We start from the raw sequence: 14,988 nt of genomic DNA on the forward strand, positions 1-14,988 counted from the left end.
CGGTGCAAAGACAGAGAAAGTTCCTTTTCCTTGCGTCTTCCTCTTTCATTCCCATTTCTGGCAGTTCCTGTTCCTCTTCTATCACCCAGCACCTGCTGGTGACATTCCTGGAGCCCCTTTTAGGTGGGTGCTGAATTATATTTCTGCAGAAACGTCCCCCTGTCTAATCGGGTGGTACCAAAAATGTACCTAAGGGGTTCTGTGCTTTGCAAACTCATAGAAATTAGAGCTGTTTGAGGCTGCTTCCGTGTAGCAAGCAAGAGTATTGAGATTTTCTGATTTACAATCTGCTTCCTTCAAAGTGAAACATGCAATATCTTCAGCCCTGTCTATTTATGCTCATTGGACCTTGTTATTGGTCAGAGTCGGGGCGAAATGGGATGCCCAGGAGATGATAATTGACACTGGTTGCAGATTTCCAAAAAGCTCGTTGCATAAACGTCATGACAATAAGTAACATCCTGAAGTTAGCAAGTTCTGCTGAAGCCCCTCATTTCTGTAGGGAGGAGAATGTTTATTAGCTGTGCATGAAACGGTCGTGAAAACCATGTTCATTTACGTAGTATGTGAAGGATCGCTTAATTACTGTATGTTAAGATTTCTGGCCTTTGCTCAGCCCAGCCTTCCAGAAAGGAGTTATTTCTGCCGGGAGGAGTGCTTGGCACGGATGGAGTTTCCTGCGGGCTGTGGGCTGCTCTTTCTCTTCCTTCTGGAGATAAAGAGTGGGAAGCGCATCGGAGGTCGGGCAGTGAGAAAGCCAAATAACACCAGAAAGTGTTTTCTTTGTTATGGAAAAGGCACACAGGGCAGTGGACGGAGGGGATGATGTTCAGGGCAGCTGGGGCTGGTGCCGCCTGACCCCTTGGAGGAGGGAGGGGGAAGGGGGTGGGAGGCCCATCCGAATCTCTGCAAGAGAGGAAGGCGGAAAGAAGAAAACCAAGCTCCGCCTTCCTGCCTTGCAGCTCCAATAGAGAAGCCGTCCGGGTGACGCAAGCAGGAAGAGGCAGGCGGGCATTCTAATGCCTGCGCGCTGGAGGATTGTGGGAGGAAACCCCCTGGCCCCTTCTGGGGGGTCCTCTGGGGCACCCCAAATCCCCGAGGAGCCCTCTCGGCCTCTGGCGGGGCTGGGGCTGTGCAGCCCCGGCCTGAGCGGGAGGGGCGGCCGGGGGTCGCCCTACCTTGGGTGGGAGGGGGCGGGGGTGGGCAGGAGGCAGGGCGGCCCCTCCAACTCATACTTACCTGGCAGGGGAGATACCATGATCACGAAGGTGGTTTTCCCAGGGTGAGGCTCATCCATTGCACTCCGGGTGTGCTGACCCCTGCGATTTCCCCAAATGCGGGAAACTCGACTGCATAATTTGTGGTAGTGGGGGACTGCGTTCGCGCCCTGATCCTTCCCGTGCAAAGACAGAGAAAGTTCCTTTTCCTTGTGTCTTCCTCTTTCATTCCCATTTCTGGCAGTTCCCTTTCCTCTTCTATCACCCAGCACCTGCTGGAGACATTCCGGGAGCCCCTTTTAGGTGGGTGCTGAATTATATTTCTGCAGAAACGTCCCCCTGTCTAATCGTTTGGTACCAAAAATGTACCTAAGGGGTTCTGTGCTTTGCAAACTCATAGAAATAAGAGCTGTTTCAGGCTGCTTTCGTGTATGAAGCAAGAGTCTTATGGCACCAGTTAGGACTAAAAAACATGGAGGTTTTCTAATTTATAATCTGCTTCTTTCAAAGTGAAACATGCAATATCTTCAGCCCTGTGTATTTATGCTCCTTGGACCTGGTTATGGGGCAGAGTCAGAGCGAAATGGGATGCCCAGGAGATGATTATTGACACAGGTTGCAGATTTCCAAAAAGCTCATTGCATAAACGTCATGACAATAAGTAACACCCTGAAGTTAGCAAGTTCTGCTGAAGCCCCTCATTTCTGTAGGGGAGAGAATGTTTATTAGCTGTGCATGAAACGGTCGTGAAAACCATGTTCATTTACGTAGTATGTGAAGGATCGCTTAATTAATGTATGTTAAGCACAGCCTTCCAGAAAGGAGTTATTTCTGCGGGGATGAGTTCTTGGCACGGATGGAGTTTCCTGCCGACTGTGGGCTGCTCTTTCTCTTCCTTCTGGAGATAAAGAGTGGGAAGCGCATCAGAGGTCGGGCAGTGAGAAAGCCAAATAACACCAGAAAGTGTTTTCTTTGTTATGGAAAAGGCACAGAGGGCAGTGGACTGAGGGGATGATGTTCAGGGCAGCTGGGGCTGGTGCCGCCTGACCCCTTGGAGGAGGGAGGGGGAAGGGGGTGGGAGGCCCATCCGAATCTCTGCAAGAGAGGAAGGCGGAAAGAAGAAAAGCAAGCTCCGCCTTCCTGCCTTGCAGCTCCAATAGAGAAGCCGTCCGGGTGACGCAAGCAGGAAGAGGCAGGCGGGCATTCTAATGCCTGCGCGCTGGAGGATTGTGGGAGGAACACCCGGGCCCCTTCTGGGGGGTCCTCTGGGGCACCCCAAAACCATGAGGAGCTCTCTCGGCCTCTGGTGGGACAGGGGCTGTGCAGCCCTGGCCTGAGCGGGAGGGGCGTCCGGGGGTCGCCGTAATTTGGGTGGGAGGGGGCGGGAGTGGGCAGGAGGCAGGGCGGCCCCTCCAACTCATACTTACCTGGCAGGGGAGATACCATGATCACGAAGGTGGTTTTCCCAGGGTGAGGCTCATCCATTGCACTCCGGGTGTGCTGACCCCTGCGATTTCCCCAAATGCGGGAAACTCGACTGCATAATTTGTGGTAGTGGGGGACTGCGTTCGCGCTTTCCCCTGGCCCTTCCGGTGCAAAGACAGAGAAACCTTTCATTAATCATTTCCTTTTCTTTGGGGAATGGAGATGTAGCATGTTGGGGTTGGGTCCTCCCAAGAGTAGAAAGGGGGTGGGTGAGTGGGAGGGGAGGATGTTAGCAAACCAAATGAGGACATTTCCTGTATGGGTAACTGTGGCCTTACCAATGTGAGGAAGCAGCGAGTGGGGGTGGGTGGGTGGGTAAAGGGTAAAGATCAACCACAATCGGGTGTCCCAATCTTATCAATCTTATTAAACTGATTCTCTTTTCCATCTTACAGTTTTGGGGATCCTTTCCCTAAAACTGCCACCACATCTTCCAACCGTGATCTTGGGGGGGGGGGTGAGTCTGGAAAACCAGATTGGGAATTAAGAGGGAAGCCACTGCGTGGTGGGACAGAACCACAGGGTTTTTACAACTACCTTTTTCTGTGGGTATAATTATTATTATTTGTAAATGACTGGATAAAAGTCTCTGTTCAGGATGAAGCATGCTTCGAATATTGACTCCTTTGGAGGTCAGGGTGAATTAGCGTTGAGAAAAGAAGACCGAGGGGGGATTTGATAGCACTTTTCAGAGACTTGAAAGGCTGCCCCACAGAGGAGGGGGCAGGATCTTTTTGTTCTTGATCACCCTAGAGTGCAGGATGTGCAAAAATGGGTTCCAGCTACAGAAAGCCAGATTTAGGCTTAATATCCGGGAAAATGTCTTAACTGTTGGAGTAGTACGACAATGGAGCCCATGACCTCAGGACGTGTTGAGCGCTCCAGCGCTGGAGGCCTCCCAAGAGAAAACTCGGCCACCCTCTTTCTCAGATCTGCTTTGATTTGGGTTCCTAGACTGAGCAGGGGGGTTGGACTTGATGGCCTTCGAGGCCCCCTTCCAGCTTCATGATTCTAGGAGTCTGTCCTGGAGTGGGAGGTGGGAATCGAACTCCCAGCTTCAAGCTCCACAGCCAGAGGCCGGCTTTTACCTCTGAGCTGTCTGTCCGTTGAAGTCGTCCGTCAAGCTTTTGCGATGCCTTCCCTGCAGTTTTCTCAAGACCGCCACCTCTGTAGTATTCGAGATGCGCCTTTTGCTGTGCAATGTAGTCCCGGAGGGAGAGAGGGGTGTTTGTGTGTGTGTTTGTGTGTGTCCGCCCTCCGTACTGTATACAGGGACAGGGTTGCTCAGTGGATTCAATTGTTTTTTTATTTGAAATACTTTCCCCCCCGGCCTTTCTCCTCCGAAAAGGACGGGAGGCGCCTGGCAGTGCCCGAAAGCCGATGTTTCGGGATCCTGTGCCTGAGACGGCCGTCGGGTGGCCGTGGAGGAGGGAGGGGGTTGACCTCATCCTTGATAAAAGCCGAAGGGGTAGAAAAGGGTCAGAGGGACAGAGCAGGGGAACCCCCCCCTCTTCTGATAGGAGCAGAGCTGGGGGGGGATTTAATTTTGGGGGGAGTACAGCCTCCAGCATCAGGTGGCTGCCAAGAGGCAGTCCGGAAAAGTGGCTTCTCCAGTGGGAGAAGAAAGCCGTTTTTCCTCCCCCCCCCCCCCCCCGGGCGCCCGCTGAACTGTAAAAGGGCCCTCTGCCCATGCACAGAGGGCCTGCCAGACCTCGGCCTCCTGCACAGCCAGGCGGGGGCGGTCTTTCTAGGCTCGGCCGGCGAGGGGGCGGGGCCCGGGAGGCGCCGGGGCGGGGCCGAGCTTGTCGTATGCTAATACGCTCCCCGGCAAGGACCAATGGTGGGGCAGGGGGCGGGGGCGAGGAGGAAAAGGAAGCGAGTGAGGAGTTGTTGGACGCCTTCCGGGGCCAATCGGGAGGCGCCTCCGGGCAGGGGGCGGGCCGGCGGGTCGTGTTGGAAGGGCGCGGCGTCCAATGGCGAGGCGGAGGGCGAGTTCGGAAGCGCCGGTTCGGTTGCGGGGTCCTAGTTTGGTCCGGGCAGAGAAGGCGAAGGGGAAGCGACCGGTCGGGTCGGGTCTGCTGGAGACGAGCGGCGGGGAGGGTGAGCTGAGGGGTTTTTTCGTTTTTTTGATGGGGGGGGACCCTCCCTGCCCGTCCTTCCCTCTCCTGGTCTGGGTCCCACCCCATTCCCCCGAAAGGCGACCCGGGGGCGCCCCTTCGCCTCCCCCCCACGGGGGCAACCAGGGCGGCCTTCAGGGGGGGGTCGCCTCCCTCCCTTCGCCTTCCCCATCCCCCACATCTCTTGGGTGTGGACTTCGTGGTGCAGAGGAGAGATTTGAACCCAAGTCTTCCTCCCTCCCCTCCTCTCGCCTCTCCTCCCCCCCCCCCGTGAGGTAGGCCGAGCCCTGAAGGAGCCCCCTTCCCCGCCTCGAAGGGAAAGGAAGGGGGGGTCAGCCTTGGGGGAGGGAAGGAAAGGGGGGGCTTTTGTGGGAGGGGAGCGGAGAAGGCCGAGGGGGAAAGAAGCCCCCTCCGTTGCCCCTCGGAGTCGCCTCCTTCCTCCAGGGGGGACTCAAGACTGGGTCCCACCGACCCTCCTCTTGCTCAACACAACAGCCCCAAGAAGGAAGGAGGGAGGGAGGGTGTGAAGCTCCTCCAGGATCCACTCTAGGGCGTGGAGAGGAGGGATTTGAACCCAGGTCTCCCTGTGGTTAGCCTTTCCGGAGTTTGACCCGAAGAAACCAGTGGTGTCCTATGACCAGGGAGTTTGGCACTAATTGTATTCTCCGTATCTTCACAAGGAGCAAACTCGGCCTCGAAAATCCATGGTTTTTGACAACAGCTGCCAGAACCTTCAGCCACATCGGCCAGAGAATTAGGGGACTTGTTGTCTTCGAGTTGAAACGAACTTTTCTGAGCTCTAAACAAAGCCTCGAAGAGAATACTGTAAAGTTCCATTCCTACTTCCTCCAGGTTTGATTTCTAGAGCCTGGGGACCAGATCCGGTAGCTTCCAGCCAAGCGCTTCTTTCTGTACAGCTCTTCTTTCTAAGTTTGTACGAGGTGAGCAGCTGGAGAATTCCTTTCTGTGTCGCTGTTTTTTTCCGTCTGTGACACCCTCTTTAACTGAGCAGGAGATGGCGTTCTGTCTTGTGGGGCTGGGCCGGTTTGAGGACACACGCTTTGTGTAACTTGGGACGCTAGCCCCGCTGGCCTGGGGGATTCTGGGAATTGTAGTCAGCCTGGTGGCTTATTCAAGCTCAGATTCAATTCTGCAAAGCTCACGACACTGGGCTAGGTGTTTTTTAAAATGGTATCTTTACGCTCCTGTTGAGAGAGGAGGGGGAGAGAGAGGGAGACATGCACTGAAAAGGCAGGTCTTTCTCCCCCCCCCCCCCTGAAATGTCATCCTTTTCCTCCCGACTCCACATGCACGCCTAACATTGCCAAGCAACCGCGAGGGCTCTCAGCTGTGTGGGTTTGTTACTTTGTCCTCGGATCCGTGGACTTGAGGGAGATTGAATGGCTTTCCGTGCAATTATCCTCTTGCAGCTGATACCTGAACGCTGCAAGCAAGCAGGAAGCCCAGCCGGCGGATGGCGGGGGAGCTGCCGGGCAGAGGGAGTCTGTGTAGGAGGGGAATGAGTAAGCAGGCCGGGGAAACAAAAACCGAAAGTGACCTCCCTCCCCTCCCCTTCCTTTCCAGCTCCCAGAATAGCCGGGCGATGATGGCCGCAGTGGCTGAAGAGGGATGTGAAACCCAGCTGTGCAGCAACTGGTAAGAAAGAGGTGAACCCGAGTGGCTGGGAGGCGCCTCCCGTCTGCCTGAATCCTGTGGTCTCCCAGTCTATATGTCTGTGCGGCAGGACCGATTTGCGTGCTAATTGGAAAAAAGGCTGCCGCGGGTTAGAGCCCAAAAGGGGCCAACCTGTCTTTATCACAGTGTGCTTCTCGTGCTCCAGGATTCTGCTTTCTTGCTAAAAACGTGGTGCTCTAAGCAGCTACACACTCGTCAAAAAAACAAAGCCATACAGGAATGCGAGTCACGAAAGCTATTGCGATGGATAATAAGTTGGCAGAGTCCGTCAAAAGTTGTCTTTTGGTGAGGTGGCCGTGCTCTCTTTTGTAATCTAGCGGGTGGGGTCGAGTTAATCTTGGCCCTTCTGTTTTGGCTGCTTTTCATCAAAGCCAAGCTTCTTGAGTTTTGTATCATTCTGCCGGGACTGGTAACGTTGGTTTTCTCTCGCCGCTCAGTTTATATCACGTGCGTGCTGAATTTCAGGGTGAGGCTTATTTGTGATGTGTTTTGAGGGCAAGGTGTGTTTCTGGTCTGCCTGGAGGGGCTGATCCAGCTTCTACCTACGAGTTATAGTTCCATGCCTTGTAGACTGCTGTGTGTGTGTGTGTGAGCCCCAAAGAATTCTGCAGAGGTGGAGACTGTGCCATCCTCCAGGTGCTCCCGGAGTACAAAACAGAGCAGGTGGAGGATGGTGGGCATCCCAGGTAAACCCCATCTCCCAACAGGCTGTTTTTCTGTCAGTCCCCTTGAGTTGAGTGAGGGGGAAACCCCCTCACTCGATGCGGTTAGGATTGACAGCCCCCGAAAGTCGAATTCTCAACCTGTGTCCGAGCTGGCGAGTTGGGTCTCTTTCAAGCACCACACGGTGTTGTTGTCGTTGTTGTTGTTTACAGCAAAAAGGAGATCCCCGCGGCAAACTTCACCATCCACGAGATCCACTGCAGCCGAAACATCGGGGTGTGTCCCGTCTGCAAGGAGTCGTTCCCCAAATCGGAAATGAGAAACCACCGAGAGCAGGAGCACACGCCGGTGAGTGCGTGCGCGGCCCCTCTCCCTCCCAACGAGCGTGCCTTCTCTTGGTCAGCGAGAGGGCCTGCTCCCACCTCCTCCTGGGTTTGAGTTTTGCATTTCCCTCCTAAGGTGTTCTGCAAATGCGGCGTGAAGATGGACAAGGGGTGCCTGCAGGAACACGAGGTGAGCAAGCTTCTCGTGGGCTGGCCTTTCCTTTGTGATGACGGGAGGGCGGGCAAGGTGTTCCTGGCATGGCAGCCACTTGCACCGCTCTGGTGTGTGTGTGTGTGTGAGTGAGTGAGTCATGCTCTCCTCCGCCCGGCTGGTGACCTTTTGCAGACAGAAATAGAGCCAATGACCCAGTCCAGGAGGGAGGGAGGGGAAACAGGAGCTGCGAGGGGAGCCCTTTGGCGTTGGCTGAGGGTCAATGGGGGAGAGAGACCAAAACTTTGGTGTGTGAAGCACAGGCGCTGGTACCGAGTTAGGGGGCAGCCACACACGGTTCCTTTCAAAACAGGCCTGTAAGGAGGAACGGGCTGTTCTGTAGCAAGAGAGGACTCCTTGGTAGGCTTTGTTGCAGTAGATGCCCGGACTCGTTCTAACACCACGGGAAGGGTGGCGTCGCCCACAGGAGGATTGTGTGAGTGTCCCCCGACGCTCCTGCCCGAGGGGTTGGGACTGCAGGGTGTGGGCCCGCCCTGTTTCTTTCGCCGCATGTGCTGAGCTGTGTTCCTGTTGAAAAGCTGGCTTTTTCCTGGCTCTGATTCTGTGACATTAGTAAAGCGTTGCTGGAACTCACACCGCTGCAGACGCCCCTCTCTTCTAGGGTCCTACCTAGGGGAATCTGCAGCCCCCATTTCTGAGAGAGAGGGTGGATAGGTCGGCTTCCGAGCATGAAATCTCCAGATCCCTCCCAGTCTTACGGCCTCTGCCTTTCCTGGCCAAGCAGCTCAGAGGACCGAACCGAACTGCCCTGCTTTGCTCTCTCTCATCCCAGGCTGCGGAGTGCCCCCTGCGGACGGTGGCCTGCCAGCACTGCGACATCGAGCTGGCCTTCAACAAGCTCCAGGATCACGAGGACTACTGCGGCTCTCGGACGGAGCGGTGCCCCCGGTGCAGCCACCACGTGCTGGTGCGAGACCTGAAGACGCACCCCGAGGACTGCGGGGAAAAGGCCGAGGAAGCGAGGGTGGCCGAGACCAAGCCCCGTTTGAACTCAGAGGTGGACCTGCAGAACATTGAGACCATCAGACGCTTCTTCCATCCAGAGGACCCCGTGGGGTTCCTGCCAAAGAGGAACCCGTTTCCAGAGGGCAGGCTGTACAACTGTCTCGCGGGGGACCGGCTGCCCAGGGAGTTCAGCCGGAGGAACATCGTTCCATCTTGGCCCGATCGGAATCAAGGTAACTGCGTCTTTCAGGCTGCAGAGTCGAGTTTTCGCAAAACATGGTTGAGGGGGAAGCTCAGAGAAAACTCAAGCAGAGCTGGAGGGAGCAGCGTACCACGCAATCTCTAACAAACGGCTTTTTAGTTCAGGGCGGGCGGGGAGCGCGCCGAGGATGAAGTTGAGTTCCAAAGCCAAAAGGAGAACGAAAGTGTTTTTGCTGGAATAACTTAAGAACGAGCCAGTGCCTAATGTTTTGTGTTTTGTTCCTGGAAGCCCCGCTGGAAAAGACGGCTGCTCCCTCGCCCTTTGGGGGCGATCTGGATTGCCACCTGGATTACCTGTTGGCCCTCAGCTTGCAACAGGAGAGCCGCTCCCGGGAGGAGTGTGCAGCAGAGGCCTCGGGGGACTTCTGGAAGAGCCTCTACCCCACAGAGACGAGAACCTCCTCCGACCGCTGTGTGGAGGCCGACGACGCGAGTGTCTTCTCCCGGGATGTGCTGCCGTCGGGCGCTCCCCCCAAGCCCACACGTAAGGCCGTCGGTCACCCTTCTTGGCTTGGTCGGGGCCTTCCTCTTCCCCCGCCTCACCAACCAGGTGTTCTTCAGCCTTGGCCTCTGTTGTGAAGTCACCCGTCTTGGCTTGTTGGAGAAAAGAGGTGTGCTTGACGAAGGTCTGGAAGAGACCTCGTGGGGCCAAGCGCCGTCGCAACAAAGGGGAGAAGAGTTTCTGGTGGCTCTTCAAGGCTTGAGCCCCGAGGAATCAGGGCAGAAGATTTAGTTTCAAAATCATTTCCCACAGACGTTGCCCGTCTTCAGCCCCGATAGAAACGTCTTTGCGGGGATGGGTGGGAAGACCCTGGGAGGGGCCCGCGCTTCCTTTGCCGTGTGGGAAGTCAAGCAAAGCCGTGGTTCCATCGTCCCCAGGATGAGCTGTGTGTTTTTATCTCCTTCTGCCCCACAGATGAGACTCGGTTGCCGTGTGAATTCTGTGAGGAGCTGTACTCGGAGGAAGATCTGATCCTTCACCAGGTTGTGTCCCGTCGCTCTGTGTTTCCTTGAGAAGGTGGGGGGGACCTGAGGAAGGGAGGAGGGGCTGCGGGCTGCTCTCCTGCCAAATTCGGGAGGAGGGGTGGGGTTTGTGAATCCCGCTGTTGGACTACAATGCCCATTACACTCAGCCAGAGGAGAAAGGATGATGGGGGAGGTTCCACTCCAGTAATCAACCCAAGGGCTATGTTCTGAGGACTTCCAGGAGGCATCTTTTCTGCCTTTCTGCCCTGGGGTGGATCCAGGTGGCGCTCCTAGAAAGAGGGGCAGGCAGGCTGGCTGTAGACCAGCACCTGGACCGGCGGCTTCTGCGGTGGGGCACTGCCCCCCTGCATGAAGCCCTTCCAGGGAGGGAACTGACCGCCCCTTGCTTCCCTTCCCCATCGACCAGACGGGCTGCAACCCCAGCAGCGCTTTGGCTTCCTTCAGCAAACGGGGCTCCGTGGCCTCCCAGTCGGAGCGGTTCCGGGACCTGTGGGAGCAATTCCAGAGCGGGCGGCCCTCGGGCGCCATGGAGGCGTTCCCCCTCCGGGCCGAGGCCCCCGGCAGCCTCATGCTCCCTTGCGAATTCTGCGGGGTCCAGCTGGAAGAGGAGATCCTTTTCCACCACCAGGTAGGGAGTGCGGCAGTGGGGGGCGGTGGGGAAAAGCCGCCTGGCCTCCTCGGGTTGCCATGGGGGCTGGCAATTCCCTCTCTCCTCGTCCTCCCGCCAGGACCAGTGCGATTTGCGCCCGGCCACCGCCCCCTCGAGGGGAAGGGATCTGCCGCAGCCAGGGACCCCGCGCCCGGCGGAGATTCCGGAGAAGACCGACTCGACCGACCTGCCCCAAAGACGCCGCCGGCATCAAGGTGCAGCCCTTGTTTTCAGGGCCACCCCACTCCCTGAAACAACTGGATGTGGGCAGAGACCCACCTCTGGTTTATCTGGGGGGGAAACCCCTTTTAGGGGAAGGGACCAGGGATCCGGGTGCAAACCCTTTTCTTCAAGAGAATGGGTGTCCCCGGAGGCTGCCCGTCCCGAGTCCACAGCCTTGGGATCGGCTGCCTGTCACGGCCGGATGGGGCCCCTTCTGGCAGTGGCCGGGGGGGGAGGCTCTCTTGCGGCGAGAGAGGACCCCCAGCCGCCAGTTCTCCCTGCTGCCTTCCGTGCGGCAGGCTGCCAGAGGTGGGCTCTGTGGCTTCCGATGGCTTCTCTCCTCCCTCTACTTCCCTATCTTTTATTTTCCATTTTAGGGGAAATCTCCCCTCAGTACCTGGAGGAGTTCAGGCGGCCAAAGCCCCCACCGCCGGCCGAAGGCAGCCCCCCCCGGGTGGGCAGTTTGGGGGCCGCCCGGGTCACGCAGCCGGCCTCCCTTGGCGGTGACAGTCGGAGAGAGAACAACGTGGGGCCCTCTGTGGCGGGGAAGGCGAAGAACCTGGGGGCACGGATCCCGAGTCGGGGCCCGAGGGGACCACCCCCCGTCGCTGCCGCCCCCCGACGCTCTTCCCAGCCCGGCTATCGGCCAAGCTTCCCGGGGACTGCTCCCCTTCGGCCTGGGTAGGTGTCCCCCGGAGTTCCCCTGGCTGTGCCTGATCTTCCCTTGCAGTGCATCAGAGACCCCGGGGGGGGAGAGGAGAACCCCCTCTTTACCTGCCACCTCTGTGTGTGTGTGTGGGGGGGAGCGGCCTCCTCTCCCTATGGCATCATTTCCCACCCTTGCACCTGAGAATGGACGTTTGCGGAAGGTCTCGGAGAGCCTTCCTTAGGGGGAGGGCTGGGCCGCTCGGGGAGGGCGGCAGAAGACAAGGTCAGACAGCCATTAAGTGCCAAGGGTCGGGGTGGAAAGCTGGAACGTTTTGTCACGGGGCTGCGTCGTTTCTTCCTTGGACACTCTGAGCGGCTTCTTGCTGCTTTAAAAATGGGATTCATAGATGGGTTGGATGTCCCTCGGTGACGAGTTGCGTGGGTGGAGGGTGGGGCTGCCTCCTGGAAACGCTCCGAGCCGCCCCTCACTGTCTCCCTCCCTCCTTTCTCTCCTCCAGCCCGAGGTCGGAACGAAGCCACAGCCCCGCCAGAGCCGCCCGTCACAACCTTCCCAAGGTACGGGCCCGGCGGTGCCTCTGAGTCGTCTCCAAAGCTTTGCTTTTCCCTTTTCAGACCCTCTGCTCAGCGTCTGCCATTTAAAGAGAGTTTTAAGGGCATGAAAGAGGCTTTTCGTTGAGTTGTGCCGATGTACTTGATTTGGCCAACTTCTGGTTCTCCAAATCAGAAAGAAAGAGGGTGTCCCGCCTCTCTCAAATATGCTGACTCCTGTCTAGTTGAGCCCCGGGGAGGGGGGGGTGAGGTCTCTCCCGATGGCCCCTCCACCCTGTCCAATGTCCGCCAAACAGGATGTCCCGTTCTTTTGGTGGGCTGCCGTGCCGTGGACTTGGCTCTTCCTGGAGCGTAGCTTTAGCGCAGCCGAGCGCAGCCGTGGTCGGGAGCTGCTGAACGTTGTCCTCCGCCTTGATTCCCTGCCCCTCTCTTTCACAGGCTAAACCTTGGCTGGCCGAAGCGGACTCTCCCGACGACGAGTAAAGAAGGGGAAGGGCCTTCCGAGGCCGGGCGGGCGCCCTCCATTTCCCCCAAGCCCACGGCCATACACGGTGTGGCTCCTTTCCACCTGGCCACGGCGGTCCCACGGGTCACAGCTGCAGGCCAGAGAGGCAGCGGGGCCTTTGGTGGGGCCACTTTTCTGGACGCACAGCGTCGTCTTGCTCTGGGGACGGAGGCGTTGAGGTGGGTGGGGACACGGCTCTCCGCCCTCTTGGCTAGCTGCACGTAGGCCAGGTTTGAGCTCTTTTCGATGTTCTGCTTCGCGTGCTGGGCCTTGGCGTCTTCTGGATCGAGGCCATGTGGGCGCGCCCAACCCTGGCGACGCCTGAAGAGCCAGCAGCGTTGGCTAAGACAGCCATATGAGGGTGACGCACGCCAGCTTCTCGGATGGCGGGGATCTTCTGCCTGCCCAGGGCCGGGCTTCTCTCTGTCTGTCTGTCTCTCTCTGGGCTTCCTCTCTGCGCCAACTCTTCTGTACTAAAGACTGTTTTAAATTTCTTGTAATAAACTTTGTATTTTCTGGTCAGCTATCTTGAGTTAGTGCTGCTCCTGCTTGTAGGACCGCAGTTTGGGGTGCCTGCCACTTCCCATAAAAAAGCCGGATTAAGAGAGCTCCCCCTGTGGAATCAACATTTGACAAGCCCGCCTTGCAGGGCACAACTGGCCAGATGCTCCAGAGATGGCACCGTCCGGCGTCTGCTTCCCGGACAAAAAAAATGGTCCGATGCTTTGGATGAGGGGGAGCTCGTGAGAGACGGGGGGGTGCTCCCTGGCTGGGGCCACCCTCAGAAGAAAAGGCAAAAGCAACAAACCCCCCCCCCAAGTCAGGAAACAGTTTGGGGGTGGCGCAGAACCATCAACTGCTTGATCCAAGAGTGCCCAGAAGCCACAAATCTGGCAGCGCAGGAAAGGGGGGTGGGTGGATGGGACGTTTGTGACCACTGGAAGCCGCCCCCCCCCCCGGACATCAGACTAGGAACAAAGCGGTTTTAAGGACACTTCCACCAAAAGTAAGCCTTTATTAAATACAAGAAAAGCCAAAGAGTTCTTAAAAACAAGTGGAGATCCATCTTGCAGGGTGGCTTCCAAGGGGGCGGAGCGTGAGCGTGTGGGCCGAGGGAGGAGTGGAAGAATAAATTAACAAAAGCCGTGGCAAACAAAACACACACACACACCGGGGGGGGGGGCGGCTGGGCTCCCTCCCCGCGGGCAGGGCAGACCCTCGGCTCACCCTTGTGTTTTTCTGTACAAAATATTTACACCTTTGCAATTAAGTAAATACAAATTAAACAAAAAAAAATACAGTGCATTAAACTGATCCCAATGCAAGCAGGCGGCCGCCTGCCCTTCTTCCTCTCGAGCGGTTCCCCCGCTTTTTAAGGTGAGTGGAGCCTGGAAAAGCCGGCGGGTTTTTTTTCCGCTTCCCAGCCAAGCGTCCGGGAGCGAAGAATTCCCTTTTGCCCGGAGGTTTGAGGGCAAGAGCACTTAAACCGGGTGGATAATCATGTGGAATAAATAAATAAGAAAGCCAGGCGCTCAAGGGGGGGGGGGGGAGAGGCCAGGACCGCCACCCACCCCCCCAGCCTCGGCCTGACTGCGTCTACATTCGGAACAAAAGATTCAAGTGAAAACGTGGGAGGGAAAACGCAGCACCTCCGCCGGCGGGCAGCGCTGGGACCAACGGGCCACCTGACCCGTTGAGTAGACCCAGGCCAAATTCCCGTCAGTCCTCACGTAGCAGCATCATCATCATCCTCCTTCGCCGTGCCTGCCCCCTCGCTGCTGGCTCTTCTAAAGGTATCCCTTGTGCAGATGAAGGGCGTAGGAGGTTTTGACACAAAACATTCAAAACAAAACAAAAGAAAGTGGCAGTGGGGGGGGGAAGGAGCTCCATTGACACCGGGGGGGGGGTGTAAACACCACAGAAGAGAACAACTTTTGATTTCTTAAATGCAACGATAAATAAGTGGAATAAATATACAGCAAGTCACTTGATGCACACGCGCTTCTCAGCCGAGGCGTTGCGAGGCTCTGCGGCCGCCGCCCGAAAAGTCTTTCTGAAAGCGCGGCGGCTTCCCTTCGTGTTCGCCGCGGGCCACGTGGCCGCAGAAAGGCCTGTGAGGTATTTGAACGAGAAGTCCCCCTTCGGAGAAAACCTCGAAGGGTTCCCGAATTTTGTTCGTCGAGCGAGGCGGGGGGGCCCCGAAGGGCCTCTGCGGGTGCACCAACCCCCCCATCATCCACCCGCGTGGCCGGTTTATCTCGGGTGCTGGGAAACTCTGCGGGCGGCCTTCGTCTCAGCCCGGGGCCCAAGGGGAGTCCGTGGCGGGCGCCTCCTTTGCCCTCCTTGTGGTCCCGGGGGGCGTCTCGAAACCCGAAGAATGAGCTCCCCCGCCCACCTCCTCTTCCACCCACACACCACGGAACCCACAGGTACCAGTATTCACCCGTTTTTCTACATATATGTATGTAT

At 57.2% G+C, this 14,988-nt stretch overlaps 1 protein-coding gene and 2 non-coding genes across 4 annotated transcripts; all 3 read left to right on the top strand.

The window, feature by feature from the left end:
• The first annotated feature begins 1,231 nt into the window (after nucleotides 1-1,231).
• On the top strand, nucleotides 1,232-1,397 carry LOC140702751 (U1 spliceosomal RNA). Its single transcript, XR_012082002.2, has one exon. It is a non-coding gene; the product is annotated as a U1 spliceosomal RNA (small nuclear RNA).
• A 1,239-nt stretch (nucleotides 1,398-2,636) lies between these two features.
• Nucleotides 2,637-2,800, top strand: LOC140702757 (U1 spliceosomal RNA). Its single transcript, XR_012082008.1, has one exon. It is a non-coding gene; the product is annotated as a U1 spliceosomal RNA (small nuclear RNA).
• A 1,897-nt stretch (nucleotides 2,801-4,697) lies between these two features.
• TRAFD1 (TRAF-type zinc finger domain containing 1) lies at nucleotides 4,698-12,633 on the top strand. Of its 2 annotated transcripts, XM_072983279.2 has the most exons (13): nucleotides 4,698-4,802; nucleotides 5,685-5,760; nucleotides 6,404-6,475; nucleotides 7,390-7,525; nucleotides 7,637-7,690; nucleotides 8,505-8,910; nucleotides 9,168-9,422; nucleotides 9,855-9,922; nucleotides 10,332-10,553; nucleotides 10,654-10,789; nucleotides 11,174-11,477; nucleotides 11,963-12,020; nucleotides 12,453-12,633. In XM_072983279.2, the coding sequence occupies exons 3-13, from the start codon at nucleotides 6,423-6,425 to the stop codon at nucleotides 12,495-12,497; spliced, it is 1,737 nt and encodes a 578-aa protein (XP_072839380.2). In that variant the 5' UTR covers nucleotides 4,698-4,802; nucleotides 5,685-5,760; nucleotides 6,404-6,422; the 3' UTR covers nucleotides 12,498-12,633. The 2 variants fall into 2 exon arrangements, with proteins under 2 accessions (XP_072839380.2, XP_078237949.1); XM_078381823.1 differs by lacking the exon at nucleotides 4,698-4,802 and having other exon boundaries at nucleotides 5,500-5,760.
• The last annotated feature ends 2,355 nt before the right edge of the window (nucleotides 12,634-14,988 follow it).

This window comes from Pogona vitticeps, chromosome 14 (genome assembly GCF_051106095.1).
Source record: "Pogona vitticeps strain Pit_001003342236 chromosome 14, PviZW2.1, whole genome shotgun sequence".
NCBI classification, from domain to species: Eukaryota; Metazoa; Chordata; class Lepidosauria; order Squamata; family Agamidae; genus Pogona; species Pogona vitticeps.